The sequence below is a fragment of the Anopheles coluzzii genome, chromosome 2 (assembly GCF_943734685.1).
Source record: "Anopheles coluzzii chromosome 2, AcolN3, whole genome shotgun sequence".
Lineage (NCBI taxonomy): Eukaryota > Metazoa > Arthropoda > Insecta > Diptera > Culicidae > Anopheles > Anopheles coluzzii.
The window spans coordinates 11297987-11317187 of record NC_064670.1 but is presented as its reverse complement, the minus strand read 5'-3'; the positions used below and the strand labels follow the sequence as shown (position 1 = coordinate 11317187).

At 44.7% G+C, this 19201-nt stretch overlaps 2 protein-coding genes across 2 annotated transcripts in view; one reads left to right on the top strand and one right to left on the bottom strand.

Annotated features, from left to right (window-relative positions):
* The first annotated feature begins 7972 nt into the window (after nt 1-7972).
* LOC120948316 (dendritic arbor reduction protein 1) overlaps nt 7973-19201 on the top strand; it is a 321415-nt gene continuing 310186 nt past the window's right edge. Inside the window, exon 1 of the mRNA XM_049605909.1 lies at nt 7973-7990. Within this exon, the coding sequence (XP_049461866.1) occupies nt 7980-7990 (11 nt within the window). The 5' untranslated portion in view covers nt 7973-7979. The remainder of the gene's footprint in view (nt 7991-19201) is intronic.
* LOC120949615 (endochitinase-like) lies at nt 14774-17308 on the bottom strand. The gene is made up of 2 exons (XM_040367020.2): nt 16654-17308; nt 14774-16574 (listed from the first exon to the last, which is right to left on the bottom strand). The coding sequence occupies exons 1-2, from the start codon at nt 17229-17231 to the stop codon at nt 16019-16021; spliced, it is 1134 nt and encodes a 377-aa protein (XP_040222954.2). The 5' UTR covers nt 17232-17308; the 3' UTR covers nt 14774-16018.

Below are 19201 nucleotides of genomic sequence, written 5' to 3'. Positions count from 1 at the left end.
TTTCACAATTTCATTTCACCTTTTTGCAAAATAAATCAGCTTTTATGCGCCAAAAAGAAATTGGTTTGCCTGTTCAGCGTTTCCATTTCGCTTCATTTCCTGTATAAAGTGCAATTATTGAACCACATTTGACGCGATCATAGAGCAGGAGTCAACATTGGAACCGTCACTTGTTCGAGTTCGAAATTTCTCATCCGACCCGCGACAGTTCAATGGTAATGTTGGGGGTTCCTCCCTTGCGGGAAGTATGGGGAACGAAAATAAGATTACCATCGTCACAATGACGGGAAGCTATTGCTGCCATTTTTCATCACTCTGGTGTAGACTCACAACTGTTCTGTTTCGTCTCGCAAGTGTGTGTGTGTGTGTGTGTGAATGTAATAACTTTATTGCTTGCTTATGTTGATTTTTCATCGTCAATTCGCGCTGGCAGTTTGCGCTGATGCAATGAAAGTAAAAAGCAGCTGGCCCCATCCTTGCACTAGTTTCCATTCCGTACCTTGACGTTCCTTGACTGGTGTGATCGTTGCAAAAGACGGTACGTTTTACGTTCGTACTCTTCAGGAGTGTGCAAAGCCATGGCAAATGTCTTCACAACAAAGTTGGGCGTATTGGCGCGCAATGTGTAAGCAATTTCGCGATGCGCCCGTGAGTAGCACCGTTATCCCGTAGAGGAGAGAGTGTTTGTGGAGAATCGAATTAAAAGCAATTTAATTTCCTTTCCCAATTTGCCCGGTGGGCGCAAAAGCACGTGCAGCGTAGGGTGAGGTGTGGAATGCACACTGTGGATATCGATTTGCCGTAGACAGTAGCAGTGGCAGAAAGTGGGAGAAAGGGCAGCAAGGAAAAAAATGCACAGAACATACCAGCATCCGATTTGCTGCTGCTGTTGCTCTGGTGTACGGTTTTAAGTGGCCCGTTTCAAGCACATGGGTGTACTGATGATGAAGCATAATTGATTAAATTAATTGCTTGCTTATTGGATTTTTGAAGCTGCAATAGGTTCCGCCTTACATGCCAACGGTGCTGTGCAAGGTGAGCGCTCTTGTGTGGCTTACGTCGCACCTGTTGACATGTTGAACCACATCTTTGAACTGTACAGGAATCTTTAATCTCAAATCTTTGAAGAAAGCAGTTACAGGGTTTCCTAAGGGTTACGGTTATTACGGTTATTTCCTGTAAATTTTTGGTTGCTTCCCATTTTTTGTGTATTCTCATGATTTTTTGATGATTCCCAGATTGCTCGGTTGAATTGTATTGTTGTCCAATGGAACGATACCAATAAATCAAACGAACAAACTTGAAAATCTATGGGAAACGATGAAAAAATCATAAGACGAGCCCAAAAAACTACGGGAACCAACCAATAAAATGATGGATATTAGCTTTGATGTACGTGTACGTTAGATGTAATAATGTTGCGTAGAGCTAATAATTTGTTAATGATGAAATTTCAGAGTATTTAATGTTAAAGGTATAGGAAAATACTGAAATGATATATAAACGGAGTTTAAGTTTGATAAGAGAACGGTACACCTTAATCGCAACTATATATTCATTTGTCCCATAGTTCATTGCATAATTCATTACAAAGTTCATTCGTGTAGTTCGAGCAGTTAACTTCAAGCAGTCTAAATGAGTCAAGTAGTTTAATCTGTATACTGTTGTTTAGTAGCTTCTAATTCATTTTTGTTTTCTAATTTGAAATCATATTCAAAATATTTACTATATACACCCAAAATCCAACACTATTGTTTGTGAAGTGATAAAGGAAAAGCCTTCGTAGTATGAATAATCTTTAAACTTATTATACTTAACAACAAATAATAAATAAATAGGAAAACTGATTGTTTTCAGTAGTAAAATAGTCCAAATGGCCAGATAACTGGAAAGCTTGAAACTTCCACCGAACGAAAGAAAATAAAAACATAATCATTCAGCTAAGATGAATCTTTCTGTTTAGTTACACGTTGCATTTATGGCGAAAAAAAACTGAACAGATACGTTGTTTCTGTACATTATTTTTCTACATTTTCACTCACATTCGTTTTGTAATTTCCTACCAATTCTTGGCAGCCCTTGAATGCTCAAACCCGATGGAACCACTTTTTACCAATTTACACCCACACACACACACACTCTCTCTCTCTCTCTCTTCCTTCGTTAGTTCGCTTCGAGGTCGAAGGATGTAGTTTCCGGGTGCATTGTGGTTTTGATTTTTTCCTCTCTTAGTTTTTTTTCTAGCTGCATTCAAGCATGACACTGACAACGCCATTGCTATTGCTATTGCAACGTAAAACCGGAACAATGCAATTTAAACAGTAAATCCCTTGCCGATATTGTCGGATTGACAATTTAACGAAAAGTGGAACTGTTGGTGGGATTATGGGAACCCTTGAGATAAGAATAGAGATATTGGTACGCCTTTGCCGTGCTCCTTCGTTTTTCGATAGCTGTAGATTTTTATACAAAAAAATAAGTTTTCTCTGTGTTTGTGTGTGTGTGTCGCATGCAATCGAAAGCTTTTCCGATAATGTTTAACCACCGGATAAAGCTCTCAAACCTACTAAAGACATTCGCTTGCGAGACCATTCGTCATTAGTTAGTGGGCACAGAACATTGGGACAAATCAAAACCACAAACTTCATAATTCAAACTATCAAAGATCATCCCCATTTCTGTGGATATAAAGCACCGTAGTGTTTGCTGAGCAAAGTGGCTTTCATGCAAGCCGCCAGCGTCAGACACAGAGAATCGAATGCAATCGAATGAAAATTTGGCATCGCCAAGGATTAGGAGAAAATTCGTGACCAAGAAAGTTAGTCCTTCGTCTACGCTGCGCTGTTTGTCTTCACGCTTTCTCTCTCTCTCTCTTTCTCTCTCTCTCTCTGTGTATGTGTGAGCTTTTTGTTCCTTTTGCAAAGGAACCGCACGGTCAACAAGTTCTGAAGTGGCAGAAGGTCCTAAACTCAATGTGCTTCCAGGAAGCAGACGTTTCATGTGAATGCTTCCATTGCCTTGCCGTTCTGAGACAGAGAAGTACGAGCCATGGAGCGACAAAAAGACAAAAAAAAAAACTTACAAAAAGTATCACAAGAAGCTATATTTCTGAAAATCCTATGCTTGTATCATCTTTTGAGCAGTGGCAGTTGAGCAGTATGTCGTTTTGTGAGTGTGAGAGTTTTGTTCGCCTTTTCCATCGCGATGCACCATCCCGTGACTTATTTCGTATTCATAGATACCAAAGAAACCACTGATGGACAGGATCCTATTTATTTTGATTGTACAGTGTGTTTTTTTTTTGGTATTTTATTTTTAGAATTTCCAGCAACAGATGCAGTACGGTATGTTATGCTCATCTATATAAACACAGACGTCAAATGTGTCCTGGAAATTTCCTTTCAAAGGCAATTTGTTAGTGTCTGTTTTCTTTATTGGTAAAGCACACAACCAATGCTTTTGTTCTGGCTGCTTTGTCACCCAAGCGCATCGCTTATTCAGTGAAAGCCCACATCGTTTGCCCACATGACTAAGAGGGAAGTCGTGGTTGTATTGTACATGGTACTCAGTACATGCACCGACATACATACCTGTAGTGTCGACACACCAGACTCATGCATTCAATTGAACCAGCTAGTGTGTTGAAAATGCATGCATTATGAATTCTTCATCATCTTAATCCACTTGTACCACAAGCTAAACTTCACACACTGACACTGTCTTGGAGGATGGTTATGACATGCAAGGAAACTCGGTTGGGAGCGTTTTGCTCGCAATTTTGTTCCCAGTTGTTTAAATGGAGAACTTCTCGCGTCCTTAAAATAATTCCACTTTCGGCGCAAAACCTCATGCTCTGGTGCGGAAGTGTCGGAAATGGAAGGAGATTCATCATCTTCACCATCACCATCGCGATAGCACGCCATACCATGGCGCACCGTGCCGTCTGCTGTGGGATCTCTCCTTTCTACCGCGAGCCGCGAGCTAACCAGAATACGCAGGAAGCTAGCTTTTAAGCGCGTTTCCGACAGCGCGCTTGAATGCTGTGAAATGAAGCATGTGCAGCTCGGCAGAGTGTGTGTGTGAAGCGGCTTTTCCGGTTCTCATTAGAACAGTGCTGAAAAGTGGATCTCTCGGATTGTGAGAAACACCATCGATGGAGTTTGGGATGCTTTAAACCACAGAGCAACGTAGCAGCAGCAGCAGGATCTGCTGCTGGGGTGTGTTTGGATTTGTAAAATTAATTTGTGGCTTTTGTCGTTAGTTGCGGCCGGTCGGCGAACCGTCAGCCCAGTGGCACAAAAGGCGGCAGCGTGTTGAGTGGTGCAAAGTTATCTGCAAAGCAGGAGAAAAGCGTAAGCCTGCTCCGCCCGATCGTGTACGATCGTGTGCCTTTGGAAAGCACCCCAAATGCCCACAGTCTCACAGCCTAAACCACAATCTCGTTACCCGACTGCGGAGGACCAAATGGTTCCACCACGTGCAGCTTTGACGGACAGATAGTTTATCAAGCGCTTGGAGACATCGGAGATAAGTTTGGTGAAGTTCCCTGCTCCCTTTACGTCCCTTACTGCTGGACGACATGGTGAGCTGAAGGAAATTAATATTCGAACCAGTTTCTCAAGCACAACGACTTGAAAGGTCACCCAAGCAATAGATGAATTGATCGGCACACGTATTTGGAATTCGGTCCAATCATTTATGATTGTCTTAGGCTTCTGGTTTCTCCCCGGTTTCTTCATAGGTGTTGGCGAGGGTCATCTACATGGAACTTATTCGATCCAGTTGACTAGACTTTGATATTTGTTAACTGAAGTTTTATGAAATTTAGCTAATTAACCAAAGAAATAGGTTTCTATCGACAAGTTTTAAAGATTCAAATGGCTGACTAGACACTCAATCAGCTCCACTCTAGGCCCTCCAAGCAAAGTCCTACTTAAAATTAATCGTTCTACTTTCTCTCTTTACACTAAAAGGGCTTAATTAATAACTCCCATTCACGTGCCTTTGAACACGCCCGTCCAAACCCCCTTTTTTATGTATTGCACCCATCAGTACTGCAGCTGAGTTGAGGCAATAAAAAAGAAACTAGCGCCATAAAAAACCTACCCCATATCCATTTCAAAACATTTACATAACGAATCAAAACGACCCACTCCCGGGCCAGTTTCGGTGCCCTTTCGATAAATAATACTCGAGGAAGCTAAACCCATCTGGAGCAACTAGGGCCGGGTAGTGAGGGTGCAATTCTCGTGCCATCACGCACCTTGTGGTATAATAAATTTCTCCAACAGCTTTTTGACTGCCTTTCCCGATGCCACTGTGTGATGAATGTCCACTACGGTCCCAGGGCAGGCGGTTCTTTACGCAAGCGACCTCAAGGAAGGGCAACCTTGCTCCCCTCGCCAACATAGGACGGAAAAAGCATTTGCATGTTGCTGCTGCTGCCTGTTCACACCATCTGCTTGCTTCACACGAATATACAAAGCGAGACATATTTATTGATATTCTCACCGTCACCGGTTAGTAACAGGTGGTCGAATGATCCGGCACGGTCCAAGCGGTTTGCTACCACGTGGTTTCGTCGAAAGTCACGTGGCGCTTATGTACGGTCTAATTGGAAGCCAGCTAACCTGCAGAAACGACCGTGCAGCCAAGGGGAGATTTGAGTCCTCCAAAAGACTAGCGACTACAATACACTCCACAGCGGGCGTGTTGGCATTAGACCGCAGCATGATTTCGGCATCGTTTAGCAAACCGTTAAGCCATGCTCTGAAATTCTCCGGGAAAACCCCGCAAAGCCCCGGGTTTCGTGTTGAAAATCGAAATTATCTTCCCAATCGAGAAGTCGAAACGGTAGCCTCTCATTGAAGGAAATCTTACGACAACAACACCGTCATCGTCACGGCTTCTCGCTCCATGATAAATGAACCCTCATCAATCTACAACCTCGGCACGCAAACGGCAAAAGGGCACACAGATGGAGTTTACCTTACACGGCTCCTCGTACTCCGGCTGTACGGGGTAGAAAACCGAGAGAGGTAAGACGAAAATAAATCGCTTCATCGACTTTTTGAGACCGCAGCATCTGCACCCACAGCCCCGTAATCTACGCACGCAACTTCAAACGAAATGTCAACGCTTTGCTTCGAGGGTGAAGCTGTATCTATGTACGGGTCGGCCGGCCGTGTTATTTGCGGTTTTCCTCCCACCCAACCCATTCGTTGTTCGGATCTTCTCATGTACGGAGTTATTGTAAAGGTTCTTCCAAATCAATCCCAAATGCCGAGTGCGTAAGATTTTACCATTACATCATAGCCACATTTAAATCTACACAGACAAGCTGGAGAGAGGCCAGATCGCGCCACAAATCAATCAACCCGCTCACTGACCACAAACGCTTTTCCAGTGTACGGCTAAAGACTTCTCGCATTTGGGGCGTGTAATGCGCACCTGTTGTTTGCTTGGATTTACATCACCATCAACAGGCAAGGCTTCTTCCAGCAAGCGAAATCACTGTAATCACTGTGTAGACACAGTGCCAAGTTCCAAAATATCAGCTCCAAAGCATCGTGTAAGAGCTTTTTATGGACGTTGTGATAGGTTGTGGGTTGGTTAAATCATTTACCTACGACTCCCCCAATGCCATTGCCCGGTTAGATTTTCGAGCGAAAAAGAATCAATCAAGCGCACGAAACCATTCCCGAGGCACGTGTCGGTGTTGACGACGGTGATATCTCTTCTGCCATTGCCCCGGCATGGTAAGGTGTTACCACCGTTGGTTGATATGGATCTGTTTGGACACCATTGGGCTGTGGGCGCTAAGCATCCAGCCGTACGCTGACCGGTTCAACTTTGAGGCTTACTGAGTTTATCGTATGTGTATGTTTGTTTGTGTATACCAAATGCGTGGGCCGGTTGACGGACAGCCTGCCCAAAACGTCTGAAACCTGTCTCTCGATCGTGTCCGTTGTCTTTGTACCTTCCCGTACTCCTACAAACTTTGGTGGCGAAGGCGTAACATATGATTGATAACAAACCATCCGGCTGACCTAGTTTGTTTACCCTGGCGTATATGGCTTTGTATGTGTGTATGCATTATCTCCTGCTTGGGAAAGACTTCTTTTGCTTCCGGTCAAACTTCAAAGGATACGGCTACGCTCAGCAGGAAAAGAAGTCCATAACTCAAACCCTGACTGGCGTGGCCTAACTGACTCACCCACGAAGGAAAGCTTTATGGAGTGAAAAGTTCAACTTTCGCCCGGTAACACTTCCATCATAAACCTTGCCACGCTCGTCCCACTCCCCGACGGCAGCAGTAGGACGATTGATGGGAAGTCATTTGAGTGTAGAGCTGGGCTGGGAGCAAAGCAGGTCGTGAAAATTACGTTTCCCTTCGTTCTAGCGGACGATATCTGTTTCCGTTTTTTTGGCGCTTGTTTTTCTAGGTAATAAAATTCCGTCTCCCTTATAAATGGCAGTAGTTTAAAGCGAGCGGCATCAAGATCAGTCAAGAAGAATTTAGAACACAAATGGTAAGTTAAGTTTACTGAATAGTTTTACTCAACAATGATGGAGCAAGCGCCACGGTAGAGCGCAATTGAAGGAAACACTTACACTGGAAAGTTCAATGTTTCAGGGAAAGTTGAACGTACCCACGGCGCTGCACCCTCGTGTGTTTGTTTTATTGCAGTTTGAGCGTGTTTTAATATCTTTTTGATGCCTTTGCTACGATTCTCTTCGCACTGATGAACTCTTCCGAGAGGTCATTCTCACTTCATTTGGACCCTTCTCTCGCACACTTGGCATTGTGCAAACTTTTCGGATGTACCTTTCCAGTTTGAATGCAACTTCAAACACCCCACTTTACAATAAACACATCATCTGGGGATAAAACATAAAGTGCTGCCGTCAAACCCTGCACGAGCAGCGGGGCAGTTATGTGTTGAGCCAGCGTTTTGGTTTTCCATTCGCTGCAGCTAATGGAGTTGGTGTTCGGGGTGTTCAACGCGGACGTTTAAATGCCCATTAAGATGGAACGGCAGTTAGGGTGGAACCTCTTTTTTTCTTTCTTTTCTTTTAATAGACATATTAAGACACAACGCCTTACAACAAAACCCCCTTCAGCGAGTTAGGCGACGCTCTAGCCAGCTGCGCTGCTCATTCCGGCGCTTAAAGTGGGCCACGGTGGCGGGCCACGTTGGAATGCCAGCAAACCTGTCTTGGGCGGCTTACATTATACCGCCCGACGCACGTGCCTCCCGGAAAGCTCATTTTTTCGGGTCACGCTTTCAATAACGCCGGCCGAAAACTTTAATCAACCGGTTAGAACCTGTTCTGAGGCCAGGCCGATTCGATGCGTTCAGTGCCGGGTCCGAGTCGATTGGAAATCGATCGCCCGAAGCAATGATGACCGACAAATCTGTCCCAATTTTGCCGTTCAGCTGACCCCATCAAAGCCGATGATGCAGCCATATTTCAGCCTCCCCCCGTGGCGCATCCACGACGACGACGTTGACGACGCAGTAGGAAACGGAATCTCGCTTCCGGTGCGCTCGATCGGCCGGAATTGATTTATATGCTTGGCGCGCACACGCGGACCACCGTCACCCCATCTTTGGTGCGCACGTTGTTGTCGCCGTCAAATTGCTTACGTGCGATACTGAAACTTTTACTTTTACTACAATTCACAACCCATCCCTCTCCCAGAGTGGGAGAGAGCGCGTAAGAAAAAGGGAAAGGATTCGTGAAATATGGTCATAAATTGTGGCAAAGCTTAATGCTTCGCTCGGCATTCCTTGCCTCGCTGCTGGACTGTGCACAGACCCTGTGCTACTTCCCGCCGCCGCCGCTGCTTCCTGCGCTACCGGAATATCTCATTTTTCACGCCAGGAAGTGTGAAAGCGTGTGTGAGTGGTGGTGTCTGCGTGGGACAACGGAGTGGCTAACTAGAACTTTTTCCATGATTCATTGCACGGGGTACTGAAGTGAAGGACAATGTTTTGCCTCTTCCCACACTCCCGAACTAAAGCTTGTAACTTTTGCTCAGCTCTCTTGCCGTTAGCTTCCGGGCGCTGGGATCGTAATCGTAACGTCTCCGTTTTCCCGGAAAATGAAAAAAAAGGGAAGCAGTCTAGAAATATAGGAATTGATATCACTTTCACTTTTATCGCGTTCTTCACCCCCGTCTTTTGGGTGACGCAAAAATCGGACCGTCGGTTCTGCGCCGTTCGGAGATTATCGTTCGCATGAGTAGCTACGATGGGGGAAGGGGATAAGCTGGCCGTTGGGAGAAAGTTGATAACCTTTCACACGGATGTGTCGGTACTAAGTGGTGTGTCAATCCTTCTTTGTTCGCTGTGGGGAAGTTTGAAAAATTATCCAATGCGCGAAAAGCAAAGATGAAGCACAGCATTGCTGGGCTGCGAGGCACTCAATACGCTATCTTTTATTTTTGGGGAAGCTCCGGAATCATCATGTACGTCACTGACGGGTTTGGTTTTATTATTTATGAAACCATCAATCGTTCATTTTTTAACGTTGTGCATTGTCTGTTGCCTATCTTGTTACATGTTTCCATGTGTAAAACAGAACAAAGTTATAATGTCACATAAATACGAAGTTGAATCTAAGGCAGGTGAAAAGAAAGAGGTTTTGCATGGGTTGAAAATAAAGAAAATATTTGAAAACTACAACATTATAATTAATTATAATAAAACAAAACAATAATTTAACATATAATTTAAACATGACTGAGAATGATCACTACAATTCAGTAGAAGAGCAATATAACAAGCGTTCAAAAGACATTACATACCATAGTGAACTTTTCTAAATTTAGCAAACTGTAGCGAATGCAATGTAAAAATTGACATTGACATTGAAAAGGTGAAGACGAGGTACTGGAAAAAAAACATACCAAAAAACCTCGACAAAGAAATAAACAAACACATCTGCTTTTGGTCCCTCGTCATCATCCTGTAGCCGTTTGCCGCCTACTACCACTACACTTGAGCACACACCAAAAAAAAAAAAAGAAGCGACATGACAAAATCATATTACACCTAACCTCAATCAACTTTCCATCCGCCGTGCGTATCTGTCCGAACACTTGTCAAAAGTTAGACAAGCTTCAGGCCGCCTTTCCCGAGCCCGATGCACTCCAAACGTTGGGAGCACAAAAAATAAAGCTTCGAAATTGCTTTCCGAAAGCTGGATTGGCCGGCTGAGCTCGATGGAGGCTGAACGACGCTCCCAACCACGTCCTTGACGGAGTTGACGGGCCGAAAGCTTTGGCCGCTTGTTCAAGAATGGACAGGAAAATAGCTCCGCAAACAAACGAAGGTGAAGAGTGGGTACGTTGCCACCGGCGTCCTGGGTGGCAATGGAATGGCGCTTTAGTGTACGCCTGCTAGGACACGTCTGGAATACATTTATCAGCTTGCCCAACAGGACGCAGGAATGGTTCAATTCCGAGCGCATCGTTCCGTCTTTTTTTCTTACTTCACTATGTTGGCAGACAAATATTGAATTAACTACTCATGACAATCTTCCATGAAAGATGTCAACAACAAAAATAAAACACCAGAAACCGGGAAGTGAAGCAAAAGTGAAAACATAAACAAGGCAGGGCGAAAAATAATGCTTTTTAAAGATTTCCTTCACGCAATATGCTTTTCACATTGTTGATTTTCATGTTTCCCGGTCTCTCGCGACCTTGATGACAGCGGACGTCACGGCAAGTAAGGTCACAAACACCACTGCCTTTCCCCCCCACCCCCCCACCATACACTTTCCCGGCACGTACTTTCGTCCTCTCTCTCTCTCTCTCTGTGACGTCACAAGTGGGCGTTGCTTGGCGTTGCTGTGGGAAGGATTTATTTTCCCACTCTCCTTCTACACACTTTCCTTCTCACCAGCACCACCAGCAGCACGACCAGGCAGCCTACTTAGTGGTGACTAATGAGCGTCATTATTAGGAAGCTAATCTTAACCTTATGCCCGAGCGCGTGTATGTGTGTGTGCCATCGTGCATGGGGAGCGTGGGAAAAGATAAAGCGCCAACGGAAGACGCTGCGATGGTGACGGATTGTAAATTGGAGACAGTGTGGGAAAAGGCTTTATTTCGGGTGTAGCACGTGTTTCCTCCCCGCTTTCGATGCGAGCGAACGGGAATGGAACAAACAGGGAAGGAGTGTGGAACGTCGCGTTACATTACCCATATTTCTCAAGAGAATTTATTCCTCCGGGGGAGAGAGAGATCAAAAAATGAGTTCATTATGCACAATAAGCGCACGTGGATAGAATGTCATTCTTGCCATTCATTTCCTTTTTACGTATAAAAACGAAAGCTCATCAATGCAATTTTAAAAAGCGTTTAGTTGAGATTTCCACTCTATGTTAAGCAGTGCCACAACATTGTAAACTACAACAGGTATCGCTGCACTGGGTTTTGTAATTAGATATTCCTTCGCTTAGTTTCATTACACTTTGATCATACTCCAATGTCAGCAGCATTAATTGAGCTAATCGTAGGATAGCATAATTGCCACAAGAGCTTATATCAAATTACCTGTACAGTAACCACAAGTATCCATTTCCTGTGCGAATACAAGCTCCACACCACACCAGCAAAAAACCGCATTAAAAATATCATAGCGGTAACAAACACACCCGTAACCACACGCGACACATATACAATGATCGCTGTAAGTAACTCCCTGCTTTCACCCAAACAGCAAGCACATGCCTTTTAATTATAACCCCTTCAGTGTGGCATCAGCACGGAAACGTGTGCATGACCAAAAAAAAAAAGGAGCGAAAAAAAACCTCACAGTGTGATTTTTCCATCAAAACATTATAATGGCATTCTCCTGCACCCACTCTCGCGTGGCACGTGGTGCCCCTCGTGTGTTCTGGTGTTTAAGAAAGGGAAGAGAAATTTTCACATCAGCTGCCTTTCGCGGTGGCCGCCCCATTGCCGCCGAGGGCTGACGATGACGGGGTCGAGTTTTAATTACTCTGTCATGGAGTTATCAATGTGCTCGTGACCACGGCCACCAGCGTACCATCCCTGGCAGGGGACAGTTCTTAAGAAGATACTGCAGCTGCAGCTGTTTGCTTGCTTGCCTCTTTGTGTTGAAGGTTTTAATAGAAACCGGAAACATTTTGCACTTTTAGAAGTACACACAAAGAGAGTGTGTGTGTGTGTCTGAGAGAGAGAGAGAGAGAGAGAGAGAGAGAGAGAGAAAGAGAGAGAGAGTTAGAGGATAAAACTTTGATGACGTAGCTTTGATTCCGATGCGGTCGCGCGCGCTTGTGTGGGAGCTCACTTCCATTGACGGATGTTGTTTAAACCTACCGCATGACCGAACAGCACCAGTGTGCCTTACTTGGGGATGATGCACATTGGGTGGTAACGTGCTAAAGAAAAAGTAAAAAAAAGACGCGTTCGCGTTGGCGTGTTGCTAGCTTAGGCATGACAAAATGAGCCGCCATCTAGCCGCCCTGCTGTGAGTGGGCAAAGTGAAAAAGGCATCGTCAAGTAGATTAGCGTGGGTGGGAGGGAAGCAGAGAATTGATGCACTAAAGATGACTGTTTCCTTTTTAACCCCTGCATCCACCGGGCCGTGGACCGTGGTGCACTAATGGATGAGAACGTTTAAACGAACCGGAGCAAGGATGTTTGCAAAAATAGCGTGAGCGTGCAGTCGCGCCCGCGGTTCGAAATGATACGTGCCGTAGGAGCAGATTGGAGCAACACACTCACGCAGTGGAGCGTTAGTGGAGTGAGAACAGAAGGATTAGTGCGGGAAAGAAGGACCTAAGCAGGATATGGACGTTGCTGCTTAAGATTGCGAACACGAAGCGATTTAAGGGAGAAGAAGTACGGTGAGGCTTCGGTGGGATTGTTTGCAAAGCAATGTTCTAGTTGCGATGGACGGTGCGCTAGTGGTGGAGGGTAGGATTCTATGCATTTTAGAAGCACTGCATTCCGCACAGTTCGGCATACGTGAGAAGCAAAACAATGTCATCGTCTTTGTCGTTTCCCTTCGCTCTGCAGTTGCATGTTTTGGGTGAGCGGGGTTTGGGTACATTAAATTCGCAAAGGGAAGCACGTAAACGGCATGGTTGGGGACGGTTGGAAGCCGACACCGTATTGTGTGGGATTGCGATGTATTTTGTGTGTCTATGTATGTATGACCCTTGTCATATATCCTGCCCTGCTTGTGCCTTTCGATGTACAGGAGCAACAACAGGATATCGAAAGCCTCTAAACGGCATCATGATGGTAATCTTGAAGACGGTTTTCTGATATACAGCATTATGGGAAGACAGCATGTGCCGGTTTTGCACCTAGATTGAAATCTAGTATAAGCTTATTGACTATCTATTTGTGATATCATGTTCTATATGCGATTCTGAAGGAGTCATAACTCAGAAGTAACACAAATCTTAATAAATAAACAACTCTTCAATATTATAACTGCAGAGTAAGTTTCCATCCAGAAGAAAGAAAGAACCTCTCTAAGGTATAGCATTAATGGCACATGATACAATTGTCTTTGGTGCTAGGAAAAAAATGGTAACAACATCGAGATACACTGTGTACGTGGGCGATCGGTTTTACCATACACTATCCGTAGCATTCCCTTTTGTCCAATCCCTAGTGACACTCTAGCCGGGCAAGGAAATTGATAACCGCTCGTGTTCGGTAGTGTTTTGTAGCGCTGGGAAATTGTCCCAAGCAAAATGTACCGTGCAGCGAAGCGGTTACCTTGTTTGCATTCTATTTGAATGTTGCCTCCTACTTTGCACACCGTCCCGTGAAGATGTTACAACTGCACTTTCTGCGTCACCGGCCCGATGCACCACCGAGCGAACTGATCAAATATAGATATGCACAAACAAATGCACTGTTTGTGGGTTTCTCGGAAGCCAATGGATCTCGCTATGGGTGGAGGTTTGTGTAGCAGGCTCTTGTCCACGGTGTCACACCCGCCATCGACAGAAATACAACTCCAAAGAGGTTTATGTATTTCCAGAAACGCTCTGCCCTTTCAGTGAGTTTTGTGTTCCATCCCGTTTGGCATGCACTAAACATGCAAAAGGCGTTCATAGAAGCCCCGTTCAACGAAACTGCTACTGCTCATTGTGCCAATCCCTTTGAAACAGTTTAAGCTTTTTGTTTTTGTCATCATCAACCTCCAAAATCTCTGCTCCAATTAGAGCAACATAAATGATGAATTTTTCTTATTATATCAGCAGTTTCTCCAAGGATCATACTGCTCGGTTATCATCACACTGCTGCTTCTATTCCATCAAAATCAGGCAGCGAGAAAAAAAGTGTAAGATAGACAACCACGACGAAATACTCACAAATGAACCTCATTACAGTCGCCAGACTCGACCGTCCGCTGCGTCTCTGCCTTATGCTAAACAGTGTGTTAACAAATGAATATATTTATCTATGTCAGCAGCAAGGCAAAACTTGTTCCCGCCTTCGCCGAGCGTTGAAGCAACGATGCTACTTAGATGCTCTTTTGGCTTCTAATTTTAGTGTGTGTATGTTTCTGTTTGTGTGTGTGTGTGTGTTTGTGTCTGTGTGTGAATGTAAGTCAGTCGTGTTATCTGGCAGAATCGATTGCATTTAGGCGAGCATGTATGCCGCCGTTGTTATTTATGGAGTTACATTTTCCATATTCGAACGATAAGTGAACTGCGGCAGCAAGATGCGGAAGCTTCCTTTGCATTGCTTCTCGCCACACGCTTCGTTCGTACTCAGCTCAAAGACTTTCTTTTTATCAAACACAAACCCCCAAAACCGAGTCCGGTCCCAAATACTGTGACCCAGAAACTTCACAACGCGAACAGCACACCAAACAGCGGCCTCGCACAGTAGGGAGAACTCACTCATCTTTCCTAAACATCAGTGGAAGCAGCAGCAGCAGCGTGCGTCCAAGAAAGATGCGAATCTCGTATGGCGATGACCCCATCCATGGTCTCGCAGTAGCTCGCAGTGTACAACCCACCCTTCCCCACCGAAACCGAAACCCGCTCGCACCCGCTCAAAGTCGCACATTCTTTATGGCAATTTGCCAAAAAGTTTGGCGCGTAGCGTAACGCGCCGTTCAACATTCGCGACAGCATGTCGACCTTCCCCTCTTATGGTCTGGGGCTCATTCATTGTTTGTGTCTTAGTTCATTCATATCCGCACGTACTGGTGGTGGTGTTGGTAGTGGTGAAGAAAGACGGTAGCGATTTCGGCAGTTGGACCCGTCCTTGCAGCGCTCCGCCGTCACGGACGATTCATCAGCGTATGTTTTTCAAGGGTGAAAATGTGGGACGAGTCAATGGGACGAGGTAAGGAGTGTTTGTTTATGTGTTTCGTTGCGATAAGTATTGCCACCATTTGGGAAGGGAAACGGTTTTTTTTGTTTGCTGTCGTTCAAACTTATGCTGCTCTTTGTCCAGTTGGTGGGCCATCCTTATCATGGCTCAGTGCAGGAGATTTTTTTCGGTGTTGCTGTAAACAGTACTCTTTAAGCGACGATGACTGAGTATAAATGATTATTGATTATTGAACGTCACATAAATCAAACGAAAGAGTCCATCAAGCATCTAATTAGAGGAGTGCAAATTGCAGTTATGTATTCATGCATTGGCCGATCTCGTAGTACAGTCGTCAACTCGTACGACTTAACAACATGCCCGTCATGGGTTCAATCCCCAAATAGACCGCGCCGCCATACGTAGGACTGACTATCCTGCTATGGGGGGGAATCAATTAGTCCCTGAAAGCCAAGCCCACAAGTGGGTACAGGCAGGCCTTGACCGACATCGGTTGTTGAGCCAAAGAAGAAAGAAGAATTCATGCATTCTTTTGAATGAATTAATAGTATTGATTAAATTAAGGATGATTTCTTTGCATTTGCTGAAACTTTTAACGAATCGTATCGACATCTGTACCCACATTGCACCATTACCAAGCACACGAACATTCTTTTTATTTCATTTTAATTAATTGTTTGCCTTCTGTCTGTATGAACCGCACAACGATTTCAACAACGGGTAGGCGGGCCCACACTTGCCCCGATAGTCGTCCAAATCTAGCGCGACAGCATACACCCCGGCCAAACCTTTCTCTCGCGCGATTTCACCCTTCCGGCCTACCGAGGCCTCATTCTCGTAAGCTGCCCAATAATCGGTCTGAAATGCGTGCGGTGCCAGACCTGCCGTATCGTCCCAGCCCATCGTCCAATCGCTTTCATTAAACTTCTGACACATCTCAATGTAAGCGCAAAACGGTCCATCTTCCGGAACAGTGCAGTATGTCATTGGCGTTTTAACGGTATTCGGTTTTTTCAATTGGAAGACTTGTGCAATGAAGACCACACCAAGCACAATCTTGTCCGCCGGACAGCCTTTATCGATCCAGTATTGCAACGCATCATTCAAGGTCATATTTGTCTGGTCATCTACATCGAACAACGCGTTGGCGGACGGCATCGTGCTATTGTTGCCATACTTTGGTTTACGCTCGCCCGCGCCTGCAATATGTACGTAGTCAAGTAGCCTGAAAAGATGGAAATTCTAGACAGACGCTCCACTACACACAGCCGTATGCTATCTCAACTAAAAACTATGTCACTCACCTACCCAACCGTGCATGATCGATTCCCTCGTGATCGATTTCTACGAGTATGGTCACTTCCCACGTCGAATGGCCGGCTGCCTGGAAGCTGCTCTTGAGCTCCTCTACCAGCAGGTAGAGTGAATGCTCAGATTGTATTCCATACCCAGCCCAAAACAGTTCAACACCATCCAGTTTATACTCTGCCATATACTCGATCAGTACTTCTATCAGTTCTTTACGTAAGTGGGATTCCGAAGCGACTTGAGCAATTGATGGATTGCGAATGCTGATTAACAGTTTCAACTCTGGTTTGATGCTTTTTAGTGCGGCGAACTTTCGCCAACCACCAACCGCCGCGTCGCGATTGACGAGCAGGATGTTCGGAGTGTCGTCCGAATGGACTGCGATTCCCAATTGTAGACTATCGTAGACGAAATGGGTGCAGAGTGAAATTGGTATGTCCGTAATTTCGAACGCATATTCGCCCGTTCTATCTGCTGCTGATCTTGAGAAACTGCACACAACACGTTCGGCCTCAACGAAGACGTTGAAAACTGCCAGTACAATAAGCACTACCCCGGCAAAAACCTTACACATGGTTCTAGATTGACCAGGACCTGTTACAACTGTACTTTCGAACGTCTGAAAAGCAACTGAATGGCAATTGCCAGCATCGCCTAATCGTGCCGTGTGTTATCATTCAGGATGGGTGGCAAATGTTTAGATTATAAAGTATGGCGAAAGTTTAGAGGTCATCGTAGCTAGACTAATTTGTAGATAGTACCGGTTTGTTTGTTTTGATGACATTTCAAGTGTATTCACATGACTCGAATTATGTGTTGTTTCGTGTTTTTCTTTCATATTCCTGTACTCTACGTTTTATAAAAGAAAGAAGATTTATGTTTTCTTTTTATTTTAAAGCAAAAAAGCAATGAGTAACAATTAGGAACTCACCTAGATTTTTTCTTTTGATAATATTTGAGCCAATCCTGTAGCACAATTTAAAATTGTTGTACAAAAAAAGGAGGAATTATTCAAATTTTCCGTCAGTAAGGGACTTTGAAAAGTAAAAATTGAAGCTATATGTTGAGGCCATATTATTAGTAAATTAATTATGGTACTAAATAAACAGCAAGAAGCAAAGCGTTGATATCATAGTTTGATGCTGCATTTGCATTTATTGAATCGTTTAATCAACCGTTTATGTATTGTTGGTTGAACATGAATTTCTATCACTTCCAATAATACAAACAGTGTTAATTAATTCTTTGCCTTCTTCCTAAATGAACCGCTCAATGATTTCATCAACGGGTACACAGTCCCGCACTTGCCCCGATAGTCGTCCATGTCCAGTGTGACAGCGTACACCCCAGCCAAACCTTTCTCTCGCGCGATCTCACCCTTTCGGCCAACTGAAGCCTCATTCTCGTAAGCTATCCACCAACTGGAACTGAACGCGTGCGGTGCCAGTCCTGCCGTATCGTCCCAGCCCATCGTCCAATCGCCTTTATTAAACGACGGACACAGCTCTATGTAAGAGCAAGACGGTCTATCCTCCGTTAGGGTGCAGAATGTTCTTAAGTCTTTAACATAAAAGTTAGGTCTAAAAAACGGTTTCTCCAATTTGAAGACTTGTGCTATAAACGTCACCCCAAGTACGATCTTTTGAGCAGGACAGCCTTTATCGATCCAGTGCTGCAGGGCACCGTCCAGAGTAAAATTTGTCTTGCCATCTATATTGATCAATGCGTTGGCGGACGGTTTCGTATTTTTGTTGTGATATTTTGGATTACGCTCACCCGCACCTACAATGTGTACGAAGTCAGGATGCCTAAAACAATCAAACTGTCAGACAGCAGCTTCACTTTTCACAGATTTACACTGTCTCAATTAAAAACCATGTCACTCACCTACACAACCGTGCATGATCGAGACCGCGATGGTCGATATCAATGAGTATGGTCACCTCCCACGTTGGATAATTGGCTGCCCGGAAGCCACTCTTAACCTCCTCTAATAAAAGGTAGAGCGATTCCTCAGATTTGAACCTTTCATCAGCCCAAAACAGTTCAACACCATCCAAGTTATACGTTGACATGAACTGGACGAGCCTTTCTATAAGAGCTCTTCTTTGGTCTGGTTCCGACGCAACTTGAGCGATAAATATACTGCGCAGACAAATGATCAACTTCAACTGCGGGTTGGTTCGCTTTAGTGCGGAGAACTTTTCAAATTCATCGAACGGCTCATCGGCGTCGGGATTGGTGAGAGTGAAGTACGGAGTGTCTTTAGAATACAAATCAATTGCCAAACGATCGTAGACGACGTGGGTACACAGTGAAACTGGTATGTCTGTCATTTGGAACGCATACTCGCCCCTTCTGTACACCGCTCCACTCGTGAAGGAGCACACAACACGTTCGGCCTCAACGAAGACCTTGGAAGCTGCTAGCACAGTAAGGATAAACCCGGTAAAAGCCCAACACATCGTTCTAGACAAGGCAGAACAGCCTAACCTACAACCGAACGTTAGAACGTCTCAAAAGCAACTGAATGGCGATTGCCAG